At 46.2% G+C, this 24,874-nt stretch overlaps 1 protein-coding gene across 1 annotated transcript; it reads right to left on the bottom strand.

The window, feature by feature from the left end:
• GDNF (glial cell derived neurotrophic factor) lies at window positions 1-20,043 on the bottom strand. Its single transcript, XM_058828211.1, has 3 exons — window positions 19,934-20,043; window positions 18,477-18,674; window positions 1-2,807 (listed from the first exon to the last, which is right to left on the bottom strand). The coding sequence occupies exons 2-3, from the start codon at window positions 18,646-18,648 to the stop codon at window positions 2,323-2,325; spliced, it is 657 nt and encodes a 218-aa protein (XP_058684194.1). The 5' UTR covers window positions 18,649-18,674; window positions 19,934-20,043; the 3' UTR covers window positions 1-2,322.
• Between the last annotated feature and the right edge of the window lie 4,831 nt (window positions 20,044-24,874).

The raw sequence follows: 24,874 nt of genomic DNA, 5'->3' as shown, positions 1-24,874 counted from the left end.
CACAAATGACTGAGACATAAAATTGCAGGTGAAGTAAAAAAATCCAGAGAAGCACACTCCTGTCTTCAGTAAGGTCTAAAAACTAAAAAAAAAAAAACGAAAAAAAAACCCTAAAAAAAAAAAAAAATTTAAAAAAATCACAAACTTTACCCTTTTGTATTTTGAACATAGAGATTTGCTTTGGTTGCAGCCTCTTCAAGCTGCACAGAAAATGCTCTGAGGCAAGTTTTCATCAGCAGGGGCAAGGGAAAGCACAGCTCTGAGCGCTGTCGCCAATCAGCTGCCCAGCAGCGCAGCTGACCCTCCGCCTGGCAGGTGCTCAGTGCCCACATCGTGCCAGTGGGGTGGTGTCACCTCCCCTGAGCAGCATGGAGGGCACGGCGTCCCCGTGGTGGCAGTGTGAGAACAGACCCTGCTGGTGGTTTGCCAGGGCTATCCCCCTCCGCCAGGAAACCGGCCGAAGTTGGGTTTAATTACATGCCATACACCTGGTACATCTTTCTATGCCTGTTCTGGACTTTTTTGACCTCTAGACCCTTCTTCAGTGGTCTCCCAAGGGGCCCAGGGCAAAATGAGCATGGAGAGCCATTACATGCATGAGATAAAAGGTTGGACCATGGTTTTCAATAAGGATTTTTTTTTTCATGTTGCTTTTGTGGGAGTTGATGCTTCACTGGTTGTCAGGTATGTCTAGTGACCTGCACTCCTCCTCCTTTGGGAAAAATGTCTCCAGAATGAGAGTTTGTGTTAGCGGTCACGTACAAACAACTTTGCTGTACGGCCTCCCTCCTCCTAACTCGGACTGTTCTGCTGCATGGGTATGATCCTGTAATGTTTCAGCAAATTATACAAAACACTCTGGTTATTTAACACAACTGTTTACTTGCAGGCTATATTAAATCCAGGGCTAACTAGTAAGAGGGATTTAACCTCTCCTATACGGAAGTACGGAAGGAAAAGCTTAAATAAATATAACTAGAAATTATAAGGCTAAATGTGATTATTTTCCATTTGTCAATAGTTATATGAGGTCAGTTGGCATAAAGTGTGAGGAAAAAAAAATGTGGCTACATTTAAAATATGACTAAAATTAGTTTTTCTTACAAATTGCTAATGTTGAGCCAAGTCCTGCGACCCTCACTCGTCCAGAGCCATTGCTGCTCCTGCACATGTATGACTGTAGTAACTTTCAAAAGGCTTAGTGACAGGAATAAGGGCTGCAGGCTTCAGCACTACCTTTTGTGAACATAACCAAGATTTTGTTTAAAAGAAAAAAAGGTAAAGTAAGTGATTTTTTGCATTCAAGTTAACATTTTCAATCAAAAGCATGGACCGTTGTTCCCAACGTCTTTGTCTCTCTATATCCCCAAGCGCCATCTACTTTGGCACCTTTGAAAGACACTTTAATAAATAAGGAGACTCATTACTGAACTGCAATAAATAATAATAACTTAATCTCAATAAATATCTTCTGTATACTTATGTCTCTGAAGGGATGCATTGCATCAAGTAGTCTCTCTCAATCACAATGACCAAATAGAAATGTAGTTATGCAAGTGACATTAGTCCTTTGTAAACCTAAATAAACGCATTTTGTGTAGGCTGGGCTTGTTATTTCTCTTACTAAACTAGGAAGAAGTGCTTAAAAACTCAACTTATTTTCACAGGTAGCAGAAGAACAAAATCCTGCACTCATTTCGAAGTAACACAAGATGGAAATAACCAAACTTAGCCAGTAAGCGGAACTGTTTTGCTTCATAAGAACTTGAGCCTGGTCATTTTGATATTTGCCCAATATCATCTTACTTACAAGGGTAATCTTATAGCTTAGGAGTTGTCCTAAGCACTCAGGAACTGCCCTCCAATGAGCAGTAGCACAATGTGTCTTTCAGTAGAGCTGAGGGCACAGGGGATTAGTAAGGTACTCCTAAGCTACTTCTTAGCTAAGCTTCTTGGTATAACTGATATATCATGGCATAACTACAACACAGCGTGGTATGGCAGGGTTGTGTTTTTAAGCACGTTCCTCATGGATTGAGTCTCACTGATGGTGGACTGAGTCAAACAGGAAAGGTAGCGTGCACATCATCCATCCATCGTCATCTCCACCTGAGCTTTTATCTAAATCCCCATAGGACGTCAGAAGTCTCCATCCTTCTACTCTGCCACATTCCTCCTTATCCCCAGGCTCTCATTGGCTCCTCATTCTGTGTTCTTGGTCCTTTTTCCTCCATTTGGAGCAGACACTTCCCTGGGAACCTTGGTCCCTCTCTTTGCAGTGTAGCAGGAATGGAAAACTGGTGCCGCCTCAGCATGCAGCTGTCAGACGCATCCACACCTTTTTGCGGAATGTTTTTTAAGTATGTGGTAAACCAGGTTATCATCCAAAAAGGACAGGTCATCATCAAAGGCTGTGGGTCTGCAACAGGCTTGCCTCACTTTGTCAGTGACCAGTTTTTTCTTTTTGGTTAAGTTTTTTAAAATTTTATCGTAGGTGGTCTCAGCTGCATCACAAGATCCACTGCAATACCGGAAAATTAGCTCTTCTTTGGTTTCATATCCCAAATCCAAGTCGGTCACATTTAAATGTATTTCTGTTAAGACACATCCTCGATTCTTTCCCTTTTGATTCCTCCTTCCTTTTTTGTTGGAATTCTCTATGTTTGTGGCTGCATTTTGACGATTTCTCTCCCGCCTAGAAAAAATTGGAGTCTGTTTGTCTGGTGACCTCCTCAGTCTTTTAATAGTGGCTTGAATAAAGTCCACTACCTCATCAAATTGATCTGGATAATCTTCTGGCATATTAGCTGTTTGGGAAAGACAGAAAAGGCTTTGTCACACATCAGTTATCATGAAGTTTGTCCATTCACAGCTCAAAAATATTACGCACGTGCAAGCTTTTCTGCCTATCATTTCAGAACACATGCCCAGGACCCTCAGAAATCAAGGAGAATTTGGAATGGTTTAGATCATCACAGAAACTCATTTGGGGAAAGATAAATGAGACATATTTGTATTTCTGTGTGTGTCTGCTGATGCTTGGTAGCGTTTCAGCACACCTTTTAATATTGAATGAGCCCTGTGGAAATAGAGGGAAGGAAAAAACATGTCATGGTACAAATATTAGTTAAGAGGTAGGTGAAGCCACTGTAAAGAGGTTATACAGACTCTTCCCAGAAAAGCAGCAGCAAGAAGAGGTTTCTTTAAAGCAATTTTGTGATTATAGTTGTTAATGATTTTCTTTTCACACCAGCAGCAGTTAGTATTGCCAAAGCCACGTGTCAATAAGGTTTTAGGCATGACAGAAGGAGGATTTCCTGGGGTACCAGGCTGAGATATTATTCCTGGATGAATGCCTGGACTTTTACTGCTTCTAGGGGATAATTTTTCTCATAGCTTTTGAAAAATTTCTCATGTTAGTGTTTTGTATCATAAGATGCTGATCACACGGAGTAGAAATAGGTCAGAATAGAAGTATTATGTTAATTTTCTAGGGAAATATTATTGTTACATTTTCTTTTTATGAAAATTTAATTTTTAATCTATTTAATTTATCACTTGATATAGCACTGATTAATTATTCAAGTAAATTATATGATGAAGTCAATGAAATGTTTTGATACTAGCAGAATGCACATCTTCAAGAAGGATGAAATTAAATTTGTTCTGAAACAGTCCCAAATTTTGCCATTTCATCATGATTTGTGAAAAAAATTGCATTTTGAGATCCTTAGTCTTCCCATGGACTAAATTTCTCAAAATTACCTGCTTTAACAGAAGGTCAGGCTGTCAGCCTGTGTGTGGATGCCCTTACACCACATTATTAATGACTGTATCTTAAACATATAAACTGTATTGCAACATGGAGATTTTTTTCATATTTATTGTGCCAAAAGTTAAGACTTCTTCCTTTCCAGTAAGTCCTAAGAGAATGCTCCTTTCTGTACTTGACTCCTGAAACCAAACATGTAACAGACCAGTGTCACGCCAGCCTGGTTCAACATAGGAAGTCCATCTCCAATACTCCTACAAATACTGCAGGAACTGCAAACATTTCAAGAAGCAATATCCAGTGCAGTGCACCTGGTCAGGGGTTGGTACCTCCACAAAGGGTCCCACTCAGTGAGATGCTGAGATGGGAATGGCAAAGGCTCAGCACCACATTTCCCTAATGAGCATGGTGAGACAGGAATCCCAGGGGGTGACCAGGTAGCACAGGTACTCAGCTCAAACAGGGTGGAATGGGCTCTGTTAACAGGAGACAGGAAGGCATGAGGCTGCCCCCCACTACCTAGCAAAAGTGCACCCTCATATCTTCAGTGGAAGCACTGAACAAGGGGAGGTGGGAGGCAGCAGAATCCTAATTCTGTTGGTGCAAAAACCTGCTGAAACAGAGAGCATCTGCACATAAGCAGGAATAGGGACTGCTGCCTGAAGCAACCACATCCTAGAGGCCTCCCTCCAAGACAAAATAGTGGTGGATCAGAGGTATATGTTTTTTGATGGATGGATCCAGCAAAACAGCTTAGACTGGTAAAAGAGTAATGGGGGCTGGAAATCTTGTACCTCTGTGTAATGAGGGTGATGCAAGGCAAACAAGGTGCAACTGTAGAGTTTGGAATTGAAAACAGTGAATTACATTTTGTTTTACAGATAGATACGCGTGCTAAAAACAACAATCCCAGAGACCAGTGTTCATGTTCAAAGACGTGAAGAAGGGCTGGCTGCTCTCTATACAGCTATGTGGAACCTGAGCAAGGCAGGACCCTGCACCCAGCCCCATATTCCTGTGACACCAGTGGTAAGTACATCTTTCTTGCATTCCTCTATCTCTGTAGCAGCTACCAAAATACCCACTGTGAGCCACATTGCTGGAGGGGGTTGCTTGGATAGATGTGTCCAATGGATGCACCAACCAGCTCCCTTGCAGAACAGGCTGGTCTGCCTACTCTGTACAAGTACTGCCCTACCAAGCAAGAGCCAGGTCCAGGCAATAGGCAGGCTATGTTCCTTCAAAGCAATAAGGGCTAGACATCTTTCTAGACTCAGTTAAAAAAGATGACCCACATGGAGCTCGCATAACCCCCATTGCTGAAGTACAAACTTGGACCTGACACAGATACAGATGGAGAGTAGCTGGCAGAAGGCACTTGTTGCTCGGGCTTGAGTAGTTTCTAAATTTCCTAGTAGGTTTCTAATAGGAAAAGAGAATTCTTAAGAAACTAGGTTTCTTAGTCTATAACCAAGTAAGAGAAGGATGTAGAGCTGAGGAGATGGCTCTAGAAGTGCGCTTATCCACTCTGACCTTCATCTGCCCTCCTCTCTTACTACTGTGACTACCCCAGCCCACTCTCTTTCTACATTTCCATAAGAGTAAAAGGATATTTCCATATTTCCATGAGTATTTCCATATTCTTTCATGTATTCCTAGCCCAACCTTTGTACAAATAGTATGATGCAAAGAGACCTTGGCTATGGAGAGTGAAACACAACAGTAGGGAAACGTACGAGGGCTTAACAAAATTAATGCAGAGATCAACCATTAGGAAGGGGACAGGAGACAGTTACAGGGAAAGCCAACCTATATGTAGGTTTATGTGTATATGTGTATTGTTTGCAACCTGCAGCCTTATACTTATCTCAAGCCTGGCACTGCCAGTGCAGTGAGAAGTGTAAGTGTCCCACTCCTACCAAGGGAGAAACAAAACTGTGGTTTAACTGAAGAGATAATCCAACTGGGCACATGACTTTTAAATGGCTTGCAACTGAGTGGCAAAAATACCATCTATCCCTGTGAGAGTGCTACAGGCAGGAATGTACTTTGGCTAAATACCAGTTAGACAGCCACAGGGTTCAAGCACTGTTCTGCCAGCTATATCCTGCAGGCTAGTAGATAGGAGGACAGGCCCATGTGGTGGACTGTGTTCCTGCTAAAAACACATGCTGAGGTCTGTCCTGGTTCATGTGATCCCTACCCCAGCTGCACCAAGGGAGGTAATGCCACTGAGAGCCTTCTGCGCTGTGTGTGGCCTGTGATATTTCAGGTTGAGGAAACTAAACACCACTAAAGAGCCCCATGCAACGCCGGTGATGCAGACATGCACTGTCAACCCAGTTGACTTCAATAAGAAGGTGTGAGCAGCAGGGCAAAAAGTAGATCAAATAATCAAACCAACACCATATCCAGCTAGAGAAGTCCTACCCACACTCAAAGACTAGCTGTGCCCAGAAAATGGGGTCATTGGCAGCATGACTGATCCTGCTAATCTCACTAAGGCTCTAACATGAACTGTGTAAGTGTTCCAAGTGTCTAATGGAGTTGGAGACCTCTGCTCTGCTCATCCTCTACTGCAACACCAGGACATATTTTGGAGATTCACTGGGAGGAATGCCAGCACTATTAGTAAGATGAATTCCAACTTCCTGCCTCCAGCATGGACATTCTTTTCAGCCCAGGGAATTGGAAACTATCCCATGCAGACATTCAAATTTACCAATAAGACTCCTGTAGTAACCCCCAATATTTGTAGATTACATCACTGGAGGAGACAAAAGGCCTCTGGGTGATAATAGAAGACTGGTGGAAACTGGAGGCACAGAGCTCCCCTTGAGAAAATGTGCGGGTCTTCTTGATCCTGGTCACTGTCTGCCCACCTAAACTACATGTGCTGTTACAGCTCCATGGGTACATCACATCAACACAGTGGCATTACTGGGCTACTCAGGGAGACCTTGCAAATTTCTGTAAGCAACACTCTCCTCTGCTTGTGGAGCCCCAAACTGGTTATGAGCAATGCAGCAATGTTCTTTTGGCAGCTTCCAGAGCGCTGCCAAGGTGCCACAAGTTTGCTTCCATAATTTAATAGTCTTAGCAACAGCTCCAAACCCTGCAATCAGCTAATGTTATGCTGCTTAATAAATCAGTCATCAGTGTGACTACAAGCAGTCACTAGGAATGGGACACAGGGGTCTGTAGGAAAGACTGACAGCCAGGAGTGAAGGGAGATTTGTCTTAGCCCTCTGCTGAGGTGCCAGTCATGACTCAGTAGGGATATTTAGCTGTCCAACAAGCATGGGTGTGAAGACATAGAGCCTGAAATAAAATGCTGTGAAAAACCACTGAAATAGGACCCAGAGCAATCAAGTGGAAACACCAGCATTGACACCAGGCATGATGGGTTGAAACAAGGCACTAGAGGTAAGTGCTAAGGAAACTACCACCAGACATCATACATGAATAAGCAATAACCATTGACCAAGGACTAAACTCTGTAAAAGGCTAATAGACAGAAGGGAAGGTGGAGAAGACTGACTGCAGGATGTCCCCATCCTGATGGGCACTTGGTAGATGTGCTCCAGGGATGCTGAGACCTCTCTGCACCACAGACATCACATGCTGAGCACTTGTTTGGTCTCTGCAGTGTTACAAGTTCTGCTGGGGGCAATGGGGGTGCTGAGCTGAGCTGTGGCCAGGGAGCATCAGTGCACTCAGAAGGGCTGCCTTAGCATGTAGTGTTGTAAGCTAAAGTTTGTAGCTAAATAAATATATTTATTATAAACATATTTATTATAAATAAATAGTTTGTAAGCTAAATAAAGCTGTTTGATAGAGGGGTACTTCGTTACCCTTCTGTCTGCAATGTTGTTTAGAAAATGTTTATAGTCTCACAGCATCTTTGCTTCTCTCAGGCTGCACGGACTGTGCTGACTTGATTGTGCAGCAGACAGAGTTTGCTGGGGGGATTTCACACCCCTGCAAGGAGCAGATACACGTTTTGCATGTGTATGTATGTGTGCTTCATTTACACATACACACACACAAATACAACTAATTACACACAAACACACATATTTTTTTTCAAAACAAACTAGTTTACTGACAACACTTGCCTTCTGCTGGAAAAGCTGAGAGAACAAACACATGACAGATGCCTGTCATGTGCAATGTGCCAGCAGAAAATGCTGGGATACTATCACATTAAAGCAGCAAAGATATCTGAGGAGTAGTCTCTGGTCTCAAGCTCCAGGGTGTGAAGGAATTGGAATTTAAAAATTGAAAGCCACCTAGGACAGAACAGGACAGAACAGGATGGGACAGAAAAGGATAGCCCAGAGTAGCATGTGCTCAGTATAGCTTTGACAAAGGTTGTCTTGCACATGTGATGCACCTCAAAACAGGTGCTTCTCAAAGGAAAGGAACATATGTCCTTCAGAAGTTAAATCCCCACTTAGGGAACACAGGGTCTCTGTGTGTCTTGTTCAGAGTGGAGCAGAAAGGCTCACAGACCCCCATGGGCTGAGTGTGATGGGCTGAGCCCCAGCACTTAAAATATGGTGCCATAATCTCTCACAAGACTGGTATGAAGCCATGAGGTTTGGTTTGGGCTTTATGTCACAGTTGTCAGACTTGATGTTTCCTGACTGCCCAGCTCCCTGAGGAAGATCCTTGGAGGCAGACCGTGTGTGGGCACGTGCAGGTGTTTATGCATCACCTTTGCCTAGCATCCCTGCAGCAGGAGCCTGGGGCGGGCAGCAGGACTTGTAGGATCTACTGTATCCACCACGTGTGTCCTGCTGTGCTTAGTTCACTCTCCTGCAGCTCCTTTCCATGCTCCCTCTTTCCTCACCTAGCCAAGGACCTGTCCACCCAGCCAGGAACAGGCAGAGCATTTTCCTGTGGTTGCAACAAGAGTACAAGTTTGTTTTCCAGGGTCAGATATGTCAGGTATTGATGACAGTCCATGTGCCAGTGTGCCTCTGAGCACCTTCTCCATCTCCCTTGTCCAGCTGAACAAAGGCTCTTGGTCTGTGAGGATTTTCTCACATGACCAGAAAAATGAATAAAAAAGCAAAGCAAGAAAGAATAAAACGTCGCAAGACTGATATAAATAGAAATCTAGCAGAGCGATCAGGCTGGGGGCAAAATTGGTGAACACCTTCACCAGAAGGAGAGAGACTCATTTAAAATACTAATTTAAAAACCAAACCAGCCAACCAAAAAAACAAACAAAATAGCCCCCCAAAACCAAACCAAAACAAACCCAAACAAACCCAAAGCTTGCTGTTTGCAAGCTGTTTTCTTGTTTTCTAAACACCTAGGGCACAGTCAGATCACAGCTTTGACCCAGCCTTGTAGGTCTGGGACATCCTTCTGTAATGCAAACTGAAATTCTTACCTCACTGATGTTCTCTGGAACCTCAGGTTTCGACCTGCCCATCCCCAAGCACAGTCTCTGTCCCCTGGGCACAAGAAGAGCTGGCAGCAGGCATAAGTGAAGGATTCTGCAGCCAAACAACCATGGCACTCCCCACTGGAGAAATCCAGTCCTGAGTTCTGACTTGGGTGTGCAGGGAAATGTGCCTTCCTATGGGCATCTTCCCCACTGCAACCCCCCAGGACCTGTCTTTGCCTTTCTATTTAATTAGAGACACCCAGTGACACCAGGACCAGGATTTGATTCTTGTGCTTTTTAGAAGAATAAATTATACAGTGTTCTGATAGACTTATGCATGAAACAGGTCTAAATGGATATTCACATCAAACTTGTCCCATTATCAAAAAAAACAGCCTCCATTAAGTAAAAATGGACAATTTATTTCTGTCTGTTCAAATGTGATCACAATTACATTTTGTATATCTAATAATTTGATTTCACTATAGGCAAATTCATTTTAAAGCCAAATAGTCCCCCACACCCAATGGCAGCAACTCAGCATGGTACAGAAAGAAATCCTCAGCTTGTACCTGATGGTTTGGATGTTAAATTTTTGAGATAGAAATCCAGTTTCTTCTTTTGGTGCTTAGTTATGGATTTAAAAGACTAACTACAGTCTCTTCTAACCATGCTGTCTCTTATGTCATACAAGGAAAGATTAAGCCCTCTCCATTGCAGAATAATAATTTATATAGGTGGGTTTTTCTTTTTTCTTTTTTTTTTTTTTTAAACCTCATAAAACTTGACATCTTAAGTTACTTGAAACTGTGTTTTATAGAATAGCTTTCCATACTGATCTCAGGAAACTGCAATCACATCACTGCCACATCATTTGGCACTTTACAAACCCTGAGCTAAAGTGATACAACAGAAGTCATGAAAAGTATATTAAACACTATAAAATTAGGTTTTGCTTTTAGATTGTTGTTTTTATGCCTGCATTTGTGACAGGGTACACCTATCACATCAAAACATTAGACCAAACAACTAAATTATTTTGCTTGAGCACACTCTTTCAATTAAAGAAGTTCAAACAACAGTATCAGACCCTGAAGTATGATTTCAAAATCCTAGGGGTTTAGTCCCACTCATTGCAATGGTAAGCAACATTTAGAAAGTTTAGATCCAGATCTGCATTAGGATTAAATGGCCCTGTTTTTCAAAAACAGTTCTGGTACTTTAATCTGAGACCTTCATAACCAAATGATTACTTTACTTAATAACAATTATTCATTTTTTAAATATTTTGCTTGCTTTGCAGTACTGTTTTCAGGTGTTTATTATAGTGGACGTGGCTTATCTGAACACAGAATGCCTCCATCTCACACCACAAGGACATAATTCAGGAGATATTTGGAGCAATTTGTTTGCAGACGTGCAAACTCATCCAGGTTAAAAATCTAATGTGATGGTCATTCTGCTTTACAAAGTGAGAAAGTAGCAACTATGGTGGGGATAAACCATTTATTTTATTGAAAATAAAATATTTTGTATAAAAACACTAAGAATATTACATGAATGCGTCTAAGTGAAGGTGGGTGTTAAAAATAGTATGCTGAAAGGTTTTTGGTATTTAAACAATTAAAATACCACCTCTCTAAGGCATGACTTTGCTTTCATGCCTTGCCTGAAAATCCATGGGACCAAGAGTGAAATGGAAACCCATTGGTTGTATCCATTAGGAAACAGAGCACCAAACAAACCAGGGTCAGCTCATCCTTAAATGTTTAATACAGTTCTGTATTACCTCACTCCCAGCCCGTGCTGTGATTCCCCTCAGACTCAGAGCGCCCTCAGAAATGGAGCCTCTCCCCGGTGTCACTTGTCTCTCATCAAGGCTAGTGCTAAATAACCTGGTGGGTGATGCCAGGGCCAGTCGCACCAGTCAGACACAACTGGTAAAAGGCACAGGACTGACCTTCCTGATGTTCTTGCTCCTGGTGGAGCAGTCAAGTTATGTAGCTCACCAGCTAACCCTGCAGCTTCCCACCTGTTGGTCATAATGACAAACCCACAGAGTCCTCTGTATTCTCACTCTGCTGTGCTCGGCAGTACCTCCCTTTCTGTACTTTGCTTGCATTCAGCCAGAGAGACTGGCTCCCAACAGAGGAAGAAAGCGGGGAGACAGTAGGACCACCAGAGTTGCTGCCAGTGTGGGAAGTCCCTGCAGGCAGGGTCAGATGAACTGTGTGAAGCAGAGGAAGTCATGAGCTGACTCACTCACAGGAGTTTTTTGTTCTTCACCTAGTCCAGGCAGGTTGCTTAGAGAACCCTGCCTGATGGTGGGCTGCCCTCCTCTGCCCACCCCCACCTCTGGCCTCTCTGGAGTGGGCAGAGGAATGTCTCACCAAGCAGTCAAGAAGCAGAGGAGCAACAGGAGGATACAAACTTGTCTCTGGCACAGAGCTTTGGATCATCAGCTCTGAGCACCACAGAGGAGTCAGCTTTTCAGCAGTCACACCTGGGATTTTGTGTAATCTCCTGCAGCTGCTGCCAGGACCCCATCTGCACTGGGATCTTATCCTATGGGGTGGTGGGTACATGAGCACCCTTGGAGCATCCCTGCATCAGAAGTTACAGCATGAAGAGTATAAAAGGGGAAGACAGAAAAAGTGCCTGCCTGGAGCCACTGACTGAGCAGGAGCCAAACCTGGGCAAGACACATACCTGTTGACTCCTCCCTAAGATCTGGTACCCTTCCAGATCCATACCAGGCTGAGTAAATACCCAGCTTCCCAGTAAAACCTAGGTCTACAGCTAATATTTGGTTAAGCTAGAACCTCAAATCCTGCGAGAGCGTGATGAGTGTATATGAGTGAGACTTGGGACTTGTGACCTCTGTTAGCAAGAATACGTACAGACAGCTAAAAATACAGGTTTTAATGGAGGAAATACTGATGGCATTTTCTTCACCATCCCAGGTGCAGAAGTGATTCAGCCCAGAACTCTTATGACATCAGTAAAACCCCACAAAACACCCAGCCCACTTAGTAACAGTTCACTGAAGGGAAAGAGCATGCCTAAATCAATAACATCAGCTATTACTGGGCTGCCTGTGCTCTTACACTGCATCTCCCATTGGGTTTCAGAAGCATCCCCAAGGAGCAAAGACATACAGCAAAGCAGGAAGAACAGACTCTAAAGGGACCCTAACCTAGTCTCTTCCCTGTGGCCATAGGCTGGCAGTGTGGTCTGGGCAAAATCTTGGCTGATGTTTCTCTTGTGGCAATCTCTGCTGCTATCAGGTTTGATCTGATCTATAAATAACACATGATCTTTCATTGTTGCCTTTCAATTGTCTGTATTTCAGTGTGTTTACAAAGGGAACAATATGGAAGGTTTTAATGTAGTTTGTTGAATATTGTTACTGTTACAATGATCAGTCCTTGGCTCTACGGCAGGTGCATTGTACTCCACTGCAGAGGGGCTCCTGCTGGGAAGTGTGGACTGCCACTTGCCAGATAGAACTGGTATGTGCTCACCAGAACAGCAAGGTCCTTCCTAACTGCTACCCCAGATGCTACCTCCCTGCAGAAATTTCCTAAGTAATGGCTGATTTTGCCAAAGAAATCACATATGCTTTCGATGGAAGCAGAGATAGTCCAGAGCACAGGGAAAGAAATACATGGATTTCAGTGTTTGTTTATTTTGAAGACTATCCCTGTCCAATAATCTTTAAAGTATTTGTACAAGTCCCAAAGATTTTAAAGAAATGTACCTGCAGGGTTCAGTTTAAGTGATGAAGAGAATATAGATGAAGTTATGTGATAAGTGATGAAGATAATACATAGAACTAAAACTTCTGCTAGGTCATATGACTGGCTTTATTCCTTAAGAAAAATGCTGCTACATGAAATACCTCACAAGATTAATTTTAAGTCCTTCATCTTAAACCATATTCTGACATATGTTTTGTGTCTTAATATTTTATTTGCAGCTGTCTCAAGTAAGTATGTTCTGATCCTATTTTCTTTCTACTCTTTGTAATCACAATTGAAATTCCAAGAAAAACTGAAATCTTTTCTGTGGTTCTCTTTACCAAAGGATATTACTTCATCAGAAACTGAGCTGGTTTTGTAAAAAATGACCACTCTGCAGTGCTAACCACTCTACCAGCACTAATGTGTCAGTGGCCTATTTAGATGTCTGATGATCCTGGACATGGTTATGCTGCAGTATTTTGTATTCCTTGTTTATTTCTACTTACTCACTACCTCAGAAATATGGGAATCCACAACAAATGTAGTTATGTAGGGTTTGGCCTATGTACTACAAGTTTTATGCTGCAATCTCTAGATAGTGTGTGTGTGGGGGGATGAAAACTGGGTATTTGTACCAGATGTTCACCTTTGAACATTTGCAATTGTGGCAGGGGGGGACTTGATGACCCAAATGGCTTCTCAAAGCCTTTCTAACTTAAATTGTTTTAAAACTGCTTTTGGAAGTATTAACCAGGAACAGTGTAATTTACAAAGACGTTACAATCTATCAGTCTGTGGATCTTCTGCTAGTGAACAAACAATACCTCCCGTACTAAATTCAGTAACAGTCTGATGAATACTTAACACAACTGAATTCTTAGCTTTTCAAGGAATGTTTTGAAGCTCTTCATCTGCAAACCCCGAACATGGGGTTTTTAAAAAATATATTGAAGAGGCTTATGAAAGATGACAAAGAAAATTGTGTCCAGGTATGTTATCTGTCAATAAACACTGCAAAACATCTAACAGCATCCACAGTTTCTCTGGCAATTTTTTGAGGTCTCTAAATTTAAAAGCAGCAGAGAACTAAAACTTTCAGCTAAGGATAACTCAAAATGAGAATAAAACTTTACTGTCCTGCAATTCAGAACTTTTTCTTTAAGTCAGAGTGCTCTTTGTTGGAGACAAAGTATTTACAGTATTTATATATATATTCAGTATTTACACCTAGGACTGCAGAGGAATTTGCTTCTAGGGCTACGGGCCGCTGCATTTAACCACATCTGCCTGGTTTCTTTTTATAGAATTTTACCCATGAATGGACCAATCTGAATGCTTGGGATTTCTGAATGCCTAGATAGCCTGGGCATCCCTGTGCAAACAAACTTTAGTACATACTGTGTACTGTGTACATAGTGTGCTGCACTTGGGCTGACACCGGCAGGATGCACTGGCTCTGGACACACAGATCAGATCAGATCAGATCAGATCAGATCAGATCAGATCAGATCAGAGGACACACAGTGGCACCTGCTCAGCATGGCTGATGCCTCCCTGATGCACTGGGTTTACTGTGCAGGGCAGGTTACCTCTGCAGCTTCTAGGTGTCTTAGGCTACAGCACATACGCCACACCATAGGTGTGCTGAGCAGGAAAGCCTGGCCAGAAACATGAGAGTTGTAGTTCGTGACATTGAATGGGCCTAATAAATATTGTAGGGCAGGAAATGCATTCAGTTGGAAGCATAATTAAGTGCTGTTTTTTCCTTAAAGAGCCCTACAATACCATTATTTTTTCTACTTTCTATATGAATTGATAAAGTTGTAGCTGCAAGCAGTAACTTAACATTAAATACAGCTTAGCAGGGGTAAGAAGGATTTTTAACAGAGCTATAACACACACATACCATGGTATGTCACAGCATATACCAAAGGAGCTCCAACAGTGAATGGCCATTCAGTAGCTGTACAGTAACTCAGACACCATGATGCAATAAACTATCTATTCCTCTTACTAGGAGGGAAAATCCCATGGGGAGGTGTTTCATTTACTTCTAGCTGCTTACCACTAGCTTTTAGTATAGGTTCTCACTTGATCAAGAAAATACACATCATATCATGGATTTTAGGACACTCCAGTCCCCACATACATGTTGATTATATGCATCCAAAGCAAGCAGTTACAAGATGTATTCACTGGTGACTGTGTGTAATGCAAACAAGTGTTTGGCTCCCTCTGCACTGTCATGCTTCTGAGGCTGCTGACTTAGTACTTAGTTTATAATAATGTGGTTTATACTTGTTCTACTTGGATTTGGTATTTAAGCTAATAGTGTTCTTCCCCCAGAGGATTGTAGCATAAGGGAAACAATGAAATAGTTACAAACTCTACATCTCTTCTTTTTTTTGTCTGTGAAATAAGCTATCCCATGAATATTGATGCCAAAACACCTACAAATACTGGATTAATCTCCAATGCACTGCATTTGTGGAGGATACTCCAGCCTACAGTCCAATTAAATATGCAGAAGACTGCAATTGCTAGCACCCTCTGCCATCTCTGATTACTGCCCTGAACAGCAAAGGTCAGCACATTACACCTGATCAGCCCAGGAGGTTAGAACCCCGCCTGGAGCCTGGAATGAAAGAAGGTTTCAGGCCAACCTGAAGGGGATGGGGTAACATCAGGTGACCTCAGAGTACTTTGCAGAGAAAGCAATCCCATCAAACGAGAACACAAAAAGGTGTCAGGGCCTGTGAAACAGATCTGTTCTCCAGCAAGTTGTTTGGCTCGCCCTTAGGAGTGGACTTGATCACAATCCTACTAAGCCCTGATGCAAGTGGTATGTAAGAGACCAAACTTCTCTGGAGTAAGAACAGTGGAGATTGGAGCAAAATGGCTACAGTCAGCCTGCAAAACGATTGCTTTAGGGGACAGCAGTGCACCTCTCTGAACGCACTCAGCACCCAGTCCTGCTCAGGACCCACACACTGCCCTATGCATATGAGGCAACACAGTCGATGGTGGTGCTCCCATCACTTGGTGAGCTGTCTCCTGCAAAAGCCCTTAGCAAAGCAGCTGACCAACAGCATCCACAGAGCTGTGAATACATGCAGGTTCACCAGCAGACAGCTAGGGAGCTGAAAACACACCTCTGTGCTTGTGGCACATTGTGCTCTGATGGTGAGAGAAACCTCCAAGTGGAAAGGGAAATCTACACAGTGTAGACTGATTCCTCTTGCATACTTGGTTCTATGTCTTTCCTGTGCTGAAGGATGTATGCCACCAAATTGTAAGTGGAGAGAATATGTCAAAGACACTGATGGGGGTGACTTGAGCAAAGTGCTGCTGCAGCAGGAAGGCAGTGATGTGCCTGGGTAGGATCAGCCTCATAGCCTGTTTGCAGCCTGTTCTCCAGACAACACTCACTTTTAACTCAACTACGAAAAGCATAAAAGTGCACCAGAGTCTGCTCCCTTACCATTCTGCAGGTCTTCTCTGACTCATCTGACTTGGCAACACAGAGATGAACTTCTGACTTTCAAACTCGATTGTTGTGTTAACTGCTGCCATACAAAGATCATAGGAACACCCTGGGTTTCCCTCAGTTTCTGATGTGAGGAACAGCACTGCTTCCTTTGCCCTTGCAGCCAGGCCCATTTGTTTGTGATACACAGAGTTAAAATATTGAGACCAAATAATCAGCCCTTTCTCAAATGGCTATCCTGGGCAATAACCTTTCACCCGGCTCAGCATGGCTAAGCCTATGTCTATACCCTGGGAACAGAGATAATACTGATACTACCATAACTCAGGTAAAACACTGGTTTTCTTTCTTCCTGCTTCTTGTTTATCCAATCCACAGGAAAGGAAAAAGAAGATGCAATGATGAGCAGTTTTGGATACTAGGAACTGAGAGAATCACTACTGCTGCCTATCCCCTTGAGCTGCTGTAGAGGAATCAGCTTACTAGGGACCACATTCCCAGAAGATGGTTTCAAGGTAAAAGCAGGCACCACATACATACTATCACTCAGGAAAGATGGAGCATTACTGTTCTCCCACCCTGAAGCTTCTGTGAGAACTACAAACTTACTAATGATGCTTTCCCCCTAATGCTCTTCTTGCCACCAGCACTCAGCAAGCCTGTTCAGAGAGTAACAGCACAGTGGCCTGAAAAGTTGATCACTGGCTTTTGTAGGACAGCACTTATTCACCACATGGCTTGCCATGGAGAAGAAGATCATCATGTGTGATAGCCCCATGATCCTGGCAAGCTGAAAGCCCTGTAAGGAAACACTTTTAGCCAGCCTCCCAGTGTGGAGGGGCTGAAAGGATGTCAAGGTTGCTAGTCTGTGAGTAGCAGGAGCCTAGGCAGGGACACGCAGAGGCGGGAGCCTAGGCAAGATTCCAGCAGGGGGGACACACTAGCAAGAGAAGGAAAGAGGGAATACTAAATGGGGAAGGACATAAACGTGTGGGTATGGAAGAGATGGATGTTTGGGAGGGGTCAAAGTGAAGTCACAGCAAATGCTTGATGCCTCCACACTGCTTCAGCCTGGCTGCTCCCAGAGAAACCAGAGCGCTGCTGCCTGCGACTGGAGCTGTGGCAGGCACAGGGAAAGGACATGCCTCCAGAAAAGGAGATAGAAATGAATCCCAATTACTGGATACTGTCTGCATCCTGTAATGAGCTAAACAGAGAGGGGGATGAGCAAGGCCAAAAGAAGCAACCTCCAAACTGCTTCTGTGCCTTTGCTAAGCAAACGTCTCCACTATTCATGTGAGTATTCTACCACTTCTTACTGAGTCATATTACCTCTCTCTTTAAAAAGCCACTGGAGTTAACATAACCGCTCACATACCACTGTGAAAATCCTGTACCTGCTATTGTAGGTACAGGACCTATTATTAGCATGGCATTATTATCTGTCATTTGGATTGTAAACTGTCTTACTGTGAGCTAGTTCATGTGGATTGCTCTGCATCAAACTCCTAACCTTGCCACAGCTACTCTTCTGTAAATTTCCATGCGGACACACTGATTTCGAGATCAGAATCCAAGGAGGATTTAATGAAGCTCAGCAGTACTCCAGGATGTGTACAGTGCCTCCCATCACGGAGCCAAACCTCCATCAGGACTTGCGCCCACTACAGGCAGAGAACAACTGCATTGGCAGGTCTGAGCAGGGAGAGAAGGCTGAGGCAGGGGGGAAGGAGTTTCAGTGCCTGTGCGGCAAGGGGTGTGGACCAGATCCTCCTCTGGGCTCCTCTGCATACACTTTCCCACCTCCCCATGTTTTTCAACCAGAGGGATCCTAAGACTGCCAGGAAGGCAGGGTTGGAGTGGGCAGGAGGCATTGCAATACAATTGTCGACCCCAAGCTTTGGAGAATGACTACGTTTGGAGTTGCACAAGCAAGACCAAAGCCAATGAAACCGCCTGTGGAAAAACAGGGGCACAAAGTGAGGGGATCCTTTCCTCATCCTGTTGCCTGAGCAAAGGGAAGCATGTTTAGCAAGACAGACAGCAGTTGCTACAAAGGGGAATGTTTCTTACAGTCACTGTGCACAGCATAGGGAGGCAGCAGGCTGATGGGGGAGAGATCATCTTCAGGTCCCTCTACCACTGAAGGGGACCCCTTGGGAGGCGTCTTACCGGTGGGCAGGGGCAAGGTGGAGACTGTGTTGAGCAGCACCACGCAGACAGCCACAACATCCCATAACTTCATCTTAGATCTCCTTCCAACACGGGCCCCTGGTAGAAAGGAGAAGCAGAGTTAGCTCACAGCTACTATGTTCCCCCCGTGCTACCCCAGCCCTGAGACAAAGCTAAGCAGTCTTGCACCCCAGATCACACCGGTTCACCTAGCCCAGGCCTGAGGACAGCAGATGGAACAACAACCTGCTCCCTGTGCAGCCAGAGCGAGTGAGGTGGGCTCTCCCTAGTGAGCGAGTGGTGTGGGAGAGGGAGGCACAGGATGGCCTCCAGTCCTTCTATGCCTGAGAAAGCTGCAATGGGGAAAGCAGGCATGCAGACCCCAGAAATCTGTTTCTAGGAACATGGGAGTGTGACCATGTCCCTGTACTTGCTGGTAGGCAGGTCATCTTGTGCTTGTCAAGCACCTGGGCAGCACCAGGGCACTTGTTCTGGACCAGGGCAGACTGGGCTGATGTGGGGTGCTGATCTGTGCAGCCTTCCTTCCTTTCCCTTTCCCTCTTCTTCCCTTCCCTCTTTCCCTTTTTCTTTCCCCCTTTCTTCTTCCCCTCACCTTTTCCCTTCCTCTATCCAGTCCTCTCTTTCCTCTTAATTTTTTCTCCCCTTTTCTCTTTCCTTTTGTCTTCACTTGTCACCTCTTTGCCTTATACTCTTCCTTTTCCCCATTCTTTGTCTTTCCCTATTGTCTTCCTCTTTTCTTCCTGTTTCCCTTCCCCCTTATTTCAATATTTCCTTTTTCCTTTCCTTTTCTCTTTCCACTTTCATTTTTCCTTTTCTCTTTGTTTCCATCTCCCTTTAATTTAATTTTTCTTTTTCGTTCCCTTTCCTTCTCATTTCCCACTCCTTGTATTCTTATCCCCTAGTCTTTCTTTCATTCTCTTTTCTTTTTTTTTTTTTTTTTTTTTTCCATCGATCCTCTTTCTTTTCCCTTCCCTTCTCCCCTTCCCTTGTCCGTTTTTCTTTTCTTCTCCTCGTTCCCCAGCCGCCCTGCCCGAAGTCTGCCTCGGCACGTACCCGCTGCCCGCTGCCCTCTGCACGCTGCCCTCTGCCCCCCGCCCGGTTCGGCTTGGTCCGGGCGGCAGTGTCCGGCCCGGGAGGATCAGCCCCACCGGGGGGAACCGCGGAGGTCCCGGTCCAGCGGCGGGGCTCAGGGCGCGGCTGCCGCTCGGTGCGCGCTTTCTCCGCCGGCCGCTGCCTTCGCACCTCGCCGTGTTCGGGGAGCTGCGGGGTGCCCCCGGAGCCAGCGCCCGCCCGCCCCGCCCTCCCCTCCGCGCACCCATCCTCACCCTCACCCTCACCTCTGAGCTGGTCTCGTCGGACCCGAGATGGACATTAACGCCGTGGAGTCGACCGGCCGGCCGGCCGATTCATGCGGGCAGGTCGGGGTCCGACTGCCGGCACCCTCTTTGCTCAAAGGAGGGAGGAGGGGGGACTCGTATGGAGGAGGGGGTGTAAGGTCGCAGGTCTGGATGGAGGCAGCGGGGAGCCGGCAGCACAGTCCCCGGCGGCTTTCCCCGCCGCAGGTGCTGTGCCCGCGGCAGGAGCGGCTCCGCGGGGGTCTCTGCCCGCCCCGGCCCCGGAGCCGCGCTCAGCAGCGGCGGGAGCGGCCCGAGCCGCGGGGAGCGCCGCCTGGCAGCGGGAGCTGGCGCTGGGTGCTGCGCTTGGGACCCTGCCTGGAAATCTGAGAAAGACACTCCATCAACAACTGCGGGGAGTCAGATGAAGACATCAGCGCTCCTGTAACGCCAGCTGGTCCAGCACTGCCGGGAGCCGCGCACCGCTCGGACACGCACACCACGGCGGGAGGAAAAAAAAAAAAAAAAAAAGAAAAAAAAAAAAGAAAGAAAAAGAAAAAAAAAAAATACCAAGGAAAAAACCCACCCCAGCGGAGGAAGGAAGGGGAAAACGAATAAAAACATAAAAATCAAACCACCCTCCCCCCTCAGCCTGCTGTGAGAATCAGAGGCCGGCACTGGGATTTGTAGAGCCGGTAGCAGCAGCAGCAGCGAGGCTTCCTCCTCCAGAGCGGGGTCCCGTCGCGGCGAAAGCTTAGATCCAAGCGGGAGCGCGGCGGGAAGCTGGGCCGGTGTCGGGAGCGCCCGCTCCGGCTGGGCCTGGGCTCGCCGGGCTCCCCGGGCGCCGGCGGCGCTGGCTGGGGGCGCGGGGCTGGGCGAGGCGCGGGGGGCGCCGCACCCGCGCACGGAGTGAGCGCGGAGCCGGACGTGCGGACGCGGGGGCTTTGCCAGGGCGACTCGGCGCCGCAGATGGATTTATAGGGCCCTTTGGCAGTGACGCGCCCTCCGCTGATTCGCTTTCAGACCCAAACACACGCTGGCCCCCCGCACCGGACCCCGCGGAGCCTCCAAATATCTCCCGGCTGAAGTCACCGGCCCGACATACCGTGGGCTGCGCGGCCGCCGGCGCAGCCCCGCGGCACCCGCTGGCCCCGCGGCGGCGGCGGGGCCGGGGCGGGCCGGGGTAACCCAACACCGCGTCCCTCCCCAGCGCCGCTCGCCGCGCTCCCGCGGACGGACGGACGGACTGACGGACCGACCGACGGCCGGCGGCGGCGGGGAGGCCGCCCCCTCCTCGCCCCTCGCCGGCCACAGGTGCCGCCGCCGCCGCGAGTCCCCGGCGGAAGGCGCAGTGCGGGGTGCGGAACCTCCGCGCAGCCCGGCCCCTGTGCGGGGGGTGGAGGTTTGACTCGCCGAAGGCCGCGGCAAAGTCGCTGTAAACAGTGTCGACTTTCAGCCCTGCGCCGTGTATTTATGACTCACGCAGTTGTCCGGAGGTATGAGATCCTCATGTCTCCGGTGCTGCGGAATTAGCGCGGCGCAGCCTGGGCGGGCGGCTGGGCAGCGCAGGGTTTGTGCTGGCGGTCCGGAGACAGCTCCCTCCGCCTCGCGCGGCTTCTCTTTTAGAATAGTCTTTGTTTCTGGATATTTTATTTTTGTGGGGGGAAGGCACTCGGGTATGGGATGGAGCAGCGAAAGCCCCAGGAGGCCGGGTCGGTCCCGGAGCCCCCACGCCGGCACAGCACCGAGCACAGGAGCTGCGGGACGGAGGGAACCGCGCTGGGCATGGCCGGTCCGGTCCGGGCTGCCCCCAGAAGTGACACCTGGCTGTGGGCTTGTTTCGTACGCTCTCCGCCCCTGGTGTGTGTAGGTGTGCGCACCCGCTCGCCTCTCTCGCCCGGAGAAGGGGAGCAGCCCCCGGGCAGTGCTTTCGGTGACCGCTGCCCGTCCCGGACCCCGCCGGCACGGCGGCCAGAGCTGCACCCCTAGGCGGGCGGTGGTCCGGCAGGGTGGAGAAAGGGGGGAAAGGGGCGCCGAGCCCTGTCCGGACACTGCCACCGTCAGCGGCACGGTGGGCTGCCTGCTCCCAACCCTGCCCAATCTCCTGCACCACCTCGTCTACTGTATGCGACTTTCCCTCTGCCTCTTCCCATTCCACCGTGTAAGTCCCAGGCCCTGCAGGAAGAGGATGCAGGAGGCAAGTGGGACCAGCTCCTGCTGCATGCCCTAGGTTTTGTGCACGGCTCACCCCACACCACTTGCACCCTCTCTGCACCGTTTGGGTAGGAAGCAGGGTGAGGGCTGTGCCTGTGGACTCCAGAGCCAAGTGTGTGTACGCCAACAACACTTGTTAGCTCTCCATCAGTCTGAAATTTACCCTCCAAGCTCTTAGTTGTGAAGGAGATCTCAGGCCAGGTGCTGTAGCACAGTAGGGGGGGAGGGGGGGTGTCACAATCAACTCACTAGATAGAATGGGAATGCAAATCAATCCCTGTGACCTCCAGGGGACTAGTGAAGGCTTTTGAGATGTTTATTGGAAATTTGGAAGGGTCTGTTGAATGTTGTCTGGATGGGCTGCCAGGACAAATATTTCTGCAGAAGTCATCTTCCAAATTTCCATCAGATGACAAGACGGGGAGACAAACACGAAATTTCTTGTGAAGCCCTTTGGGCAGCATGGCTTTTCCATCACTGCAGTTGTCTGCCTACTTGAGGGGAAATTTCACAACTATCTTCCACTAAAGGAGGCATTTGTGATGTAGTGGTCAGCTTTTCTTGGGGCCATGTCCCCATCTCTGCAGGAGCAACAGATTTGTGACTCAGAAATAAGTCACAAAACAAAGAATTACTTTATTAGATTTTTTTTTTTTAAACTTCAGGGTATTTTTTCTTCCTAACTGTGCCATTTGAAGAAAGAGTAATTTGCATGAAAGAGATTTCTTCTAAGTACAGGAGAGTAAAATATTCCCCAAAGTTATCTACTTTATAAATATTAAACAGTATTATACATAAATGTAAATGTTCACTTAAAAGTAATCTTAACTTTTTCAGTACAGACAATCTAGTGATAGGCACCTGGAATAAAAGTTCCTGAAGTACAGCCTCTGCAGGCAACAAATGGGACAATGATGGAGCAAACTGTTGGAAAGAAACAGGGTATATGGTGCCTGTACAATAAAGACACAGGCATCTGATAAATGCATCTGTTTATATATGTATGTGAACACCAGAAGGGGACAGGAGGTGTTACAAGAAGCAGTGCTTGGTTTGGCTCAGCAGTACTGTTCAGGTTGTGTTACCTCTGTCACGAAGTCATTTACGTGTAGCTATGAGGTGGGCGATGGATGCAAGTGCACCCAAGTGCTGTTTGCACAAAAAGTTATTATTCTTGGCTCCCACCCTGAGCAGAGCAGAGGAATGGATACAACGTGGTGCCTCCTTTAAAAGTTGGGGACTTAGGCATATTAAAATGAATGCCTTGGTTACACCGTTTATGGTGATGCAGAGTCCTAGTATTTTAAGTGGAAGATCATTTACTAGAACTTTACTGCATATATTGGACAAAATGAGCTCAGCACATTATTCTTTTGCATGGGTTTTGTCAGTGCAAAGCCACTAATTTTCTTTAAATAACAGAAGGTAATGTAGCCAAGACAGAGATTGTCCATCTATAATACTGCAGGAGTTTATTTTTCCTTGCTATTAAAAGCTGCTGAAAGCCCATTTTTTTTAGCTTATTTAGTTCACGTGAACCAGAGTGAAAGGAAATGTTAGGCAGATGTCTTAGCTGCACTAATAGGATGGTTGAAATAAATGGAGAGCAAACCTGCTAGTTCTTAATCACAAAATAATGTACCTGCCTCTTCCTGTGCTGCCGGCACAAATCTCTTGGTAAGGAGAGTTACCGAGAGCCCTGTGCACTTTTTCTTGATGGAAGGTAAAGTAGCTGCTGAAAGATTTTCATAGTTCTATTAAAAGCTATAACAACTTCAGAATTGATTGTATTTTTCTATACAGATCATGAAAGTTTCAGAGCTGCTTGATATAAACTCTTTTTGGTGAAGGAAAAAAAAAAAAAGAATGTCTGCTGTCAGGGGAAAAAAAAAAAAAACCCAGGAAGAGAAAAATGACCCATTCAGACCTAAATAAAGTATGTCTTTACATTGTAAAGGTTGCCTCTTTTAAAACAAGCTAAAAAGCTGCTTGACATTGTGCAGTATGGTCTCATTTTTTGTTTATATGTGTCAACATGATATATAAATCTCTTAAGATGTCAAGCGCTCCATACTGTAATTTCCAAGTTACCTTTGAAATATGAAACATGATTTCCTAGTCACAGTGTGCCTGCTCAGGCAGTAAGTGGTGGTTTCTTTGGTATTAGTAACAGAGGAGACCATGCTGTTGTTGAAGCAAGTGCCCTCGGAAGTCATCTGAGTACCAGGAAAATGCACGGAGCGGCTGGATGCCTGGGGAGGCAGCTGTGTTTTGGGCCACAGCTGCCTGCTCCTGTGTGATGTCAAATGCCCATGGTCATCCCTAGGCCTGCAGGAGATCCCTGCAGCATTTGGCGATTGCCTGAAACAGCTTTGAGCATTCATTCCCTTCTTTTTATTTAAGATGATTAAAATTTGTAGTGAATTCATCATTCTGGGGACATGGGTGGCTGCACCGACATCCAACACTGGACCTGCCATTCCTGCATCCCATGGGAAGTGTTATCGTGATTTAACTGGTGGACAAGGGGTGAAACACTGGTTTAGGTAACAACAAGAGTGAAAATGTGGCAGCTGCCTGGGGCTGCAGGTTTGTTGGGGCCTATGAGGTGCCCATCTTGTGCTGGGGCCCAGATAACTTGCTCAAGCAATATAGTTAAAGCTATCCCTAATTGCTGTGTTTATTAGAATTATTGTGAGCCAGCGCCAAGGTCTGTTCTTTGGCCTGGGG

The sequence above is a fragment of the Poecile atricapillus genome, chromosome Z, assembly GCF_030490865.1.
Source record: "Poecile atricapillus isolate bPoeAtr1 chromosome Z, bPoeAtr1.hap1, whole genome shotgun sequence".
Taxonomy (NCBI): domain Eukaryota; kingdom Metazoa; phylum Chordata; class Aves; order Passeriformes; family Paridae; genus Poecile; species Poecile atricapillus.
Note: the sequence above shows the minus strand (reverse complement) of the source record. Positions and strands in the feature narration are given on the sequence as shown.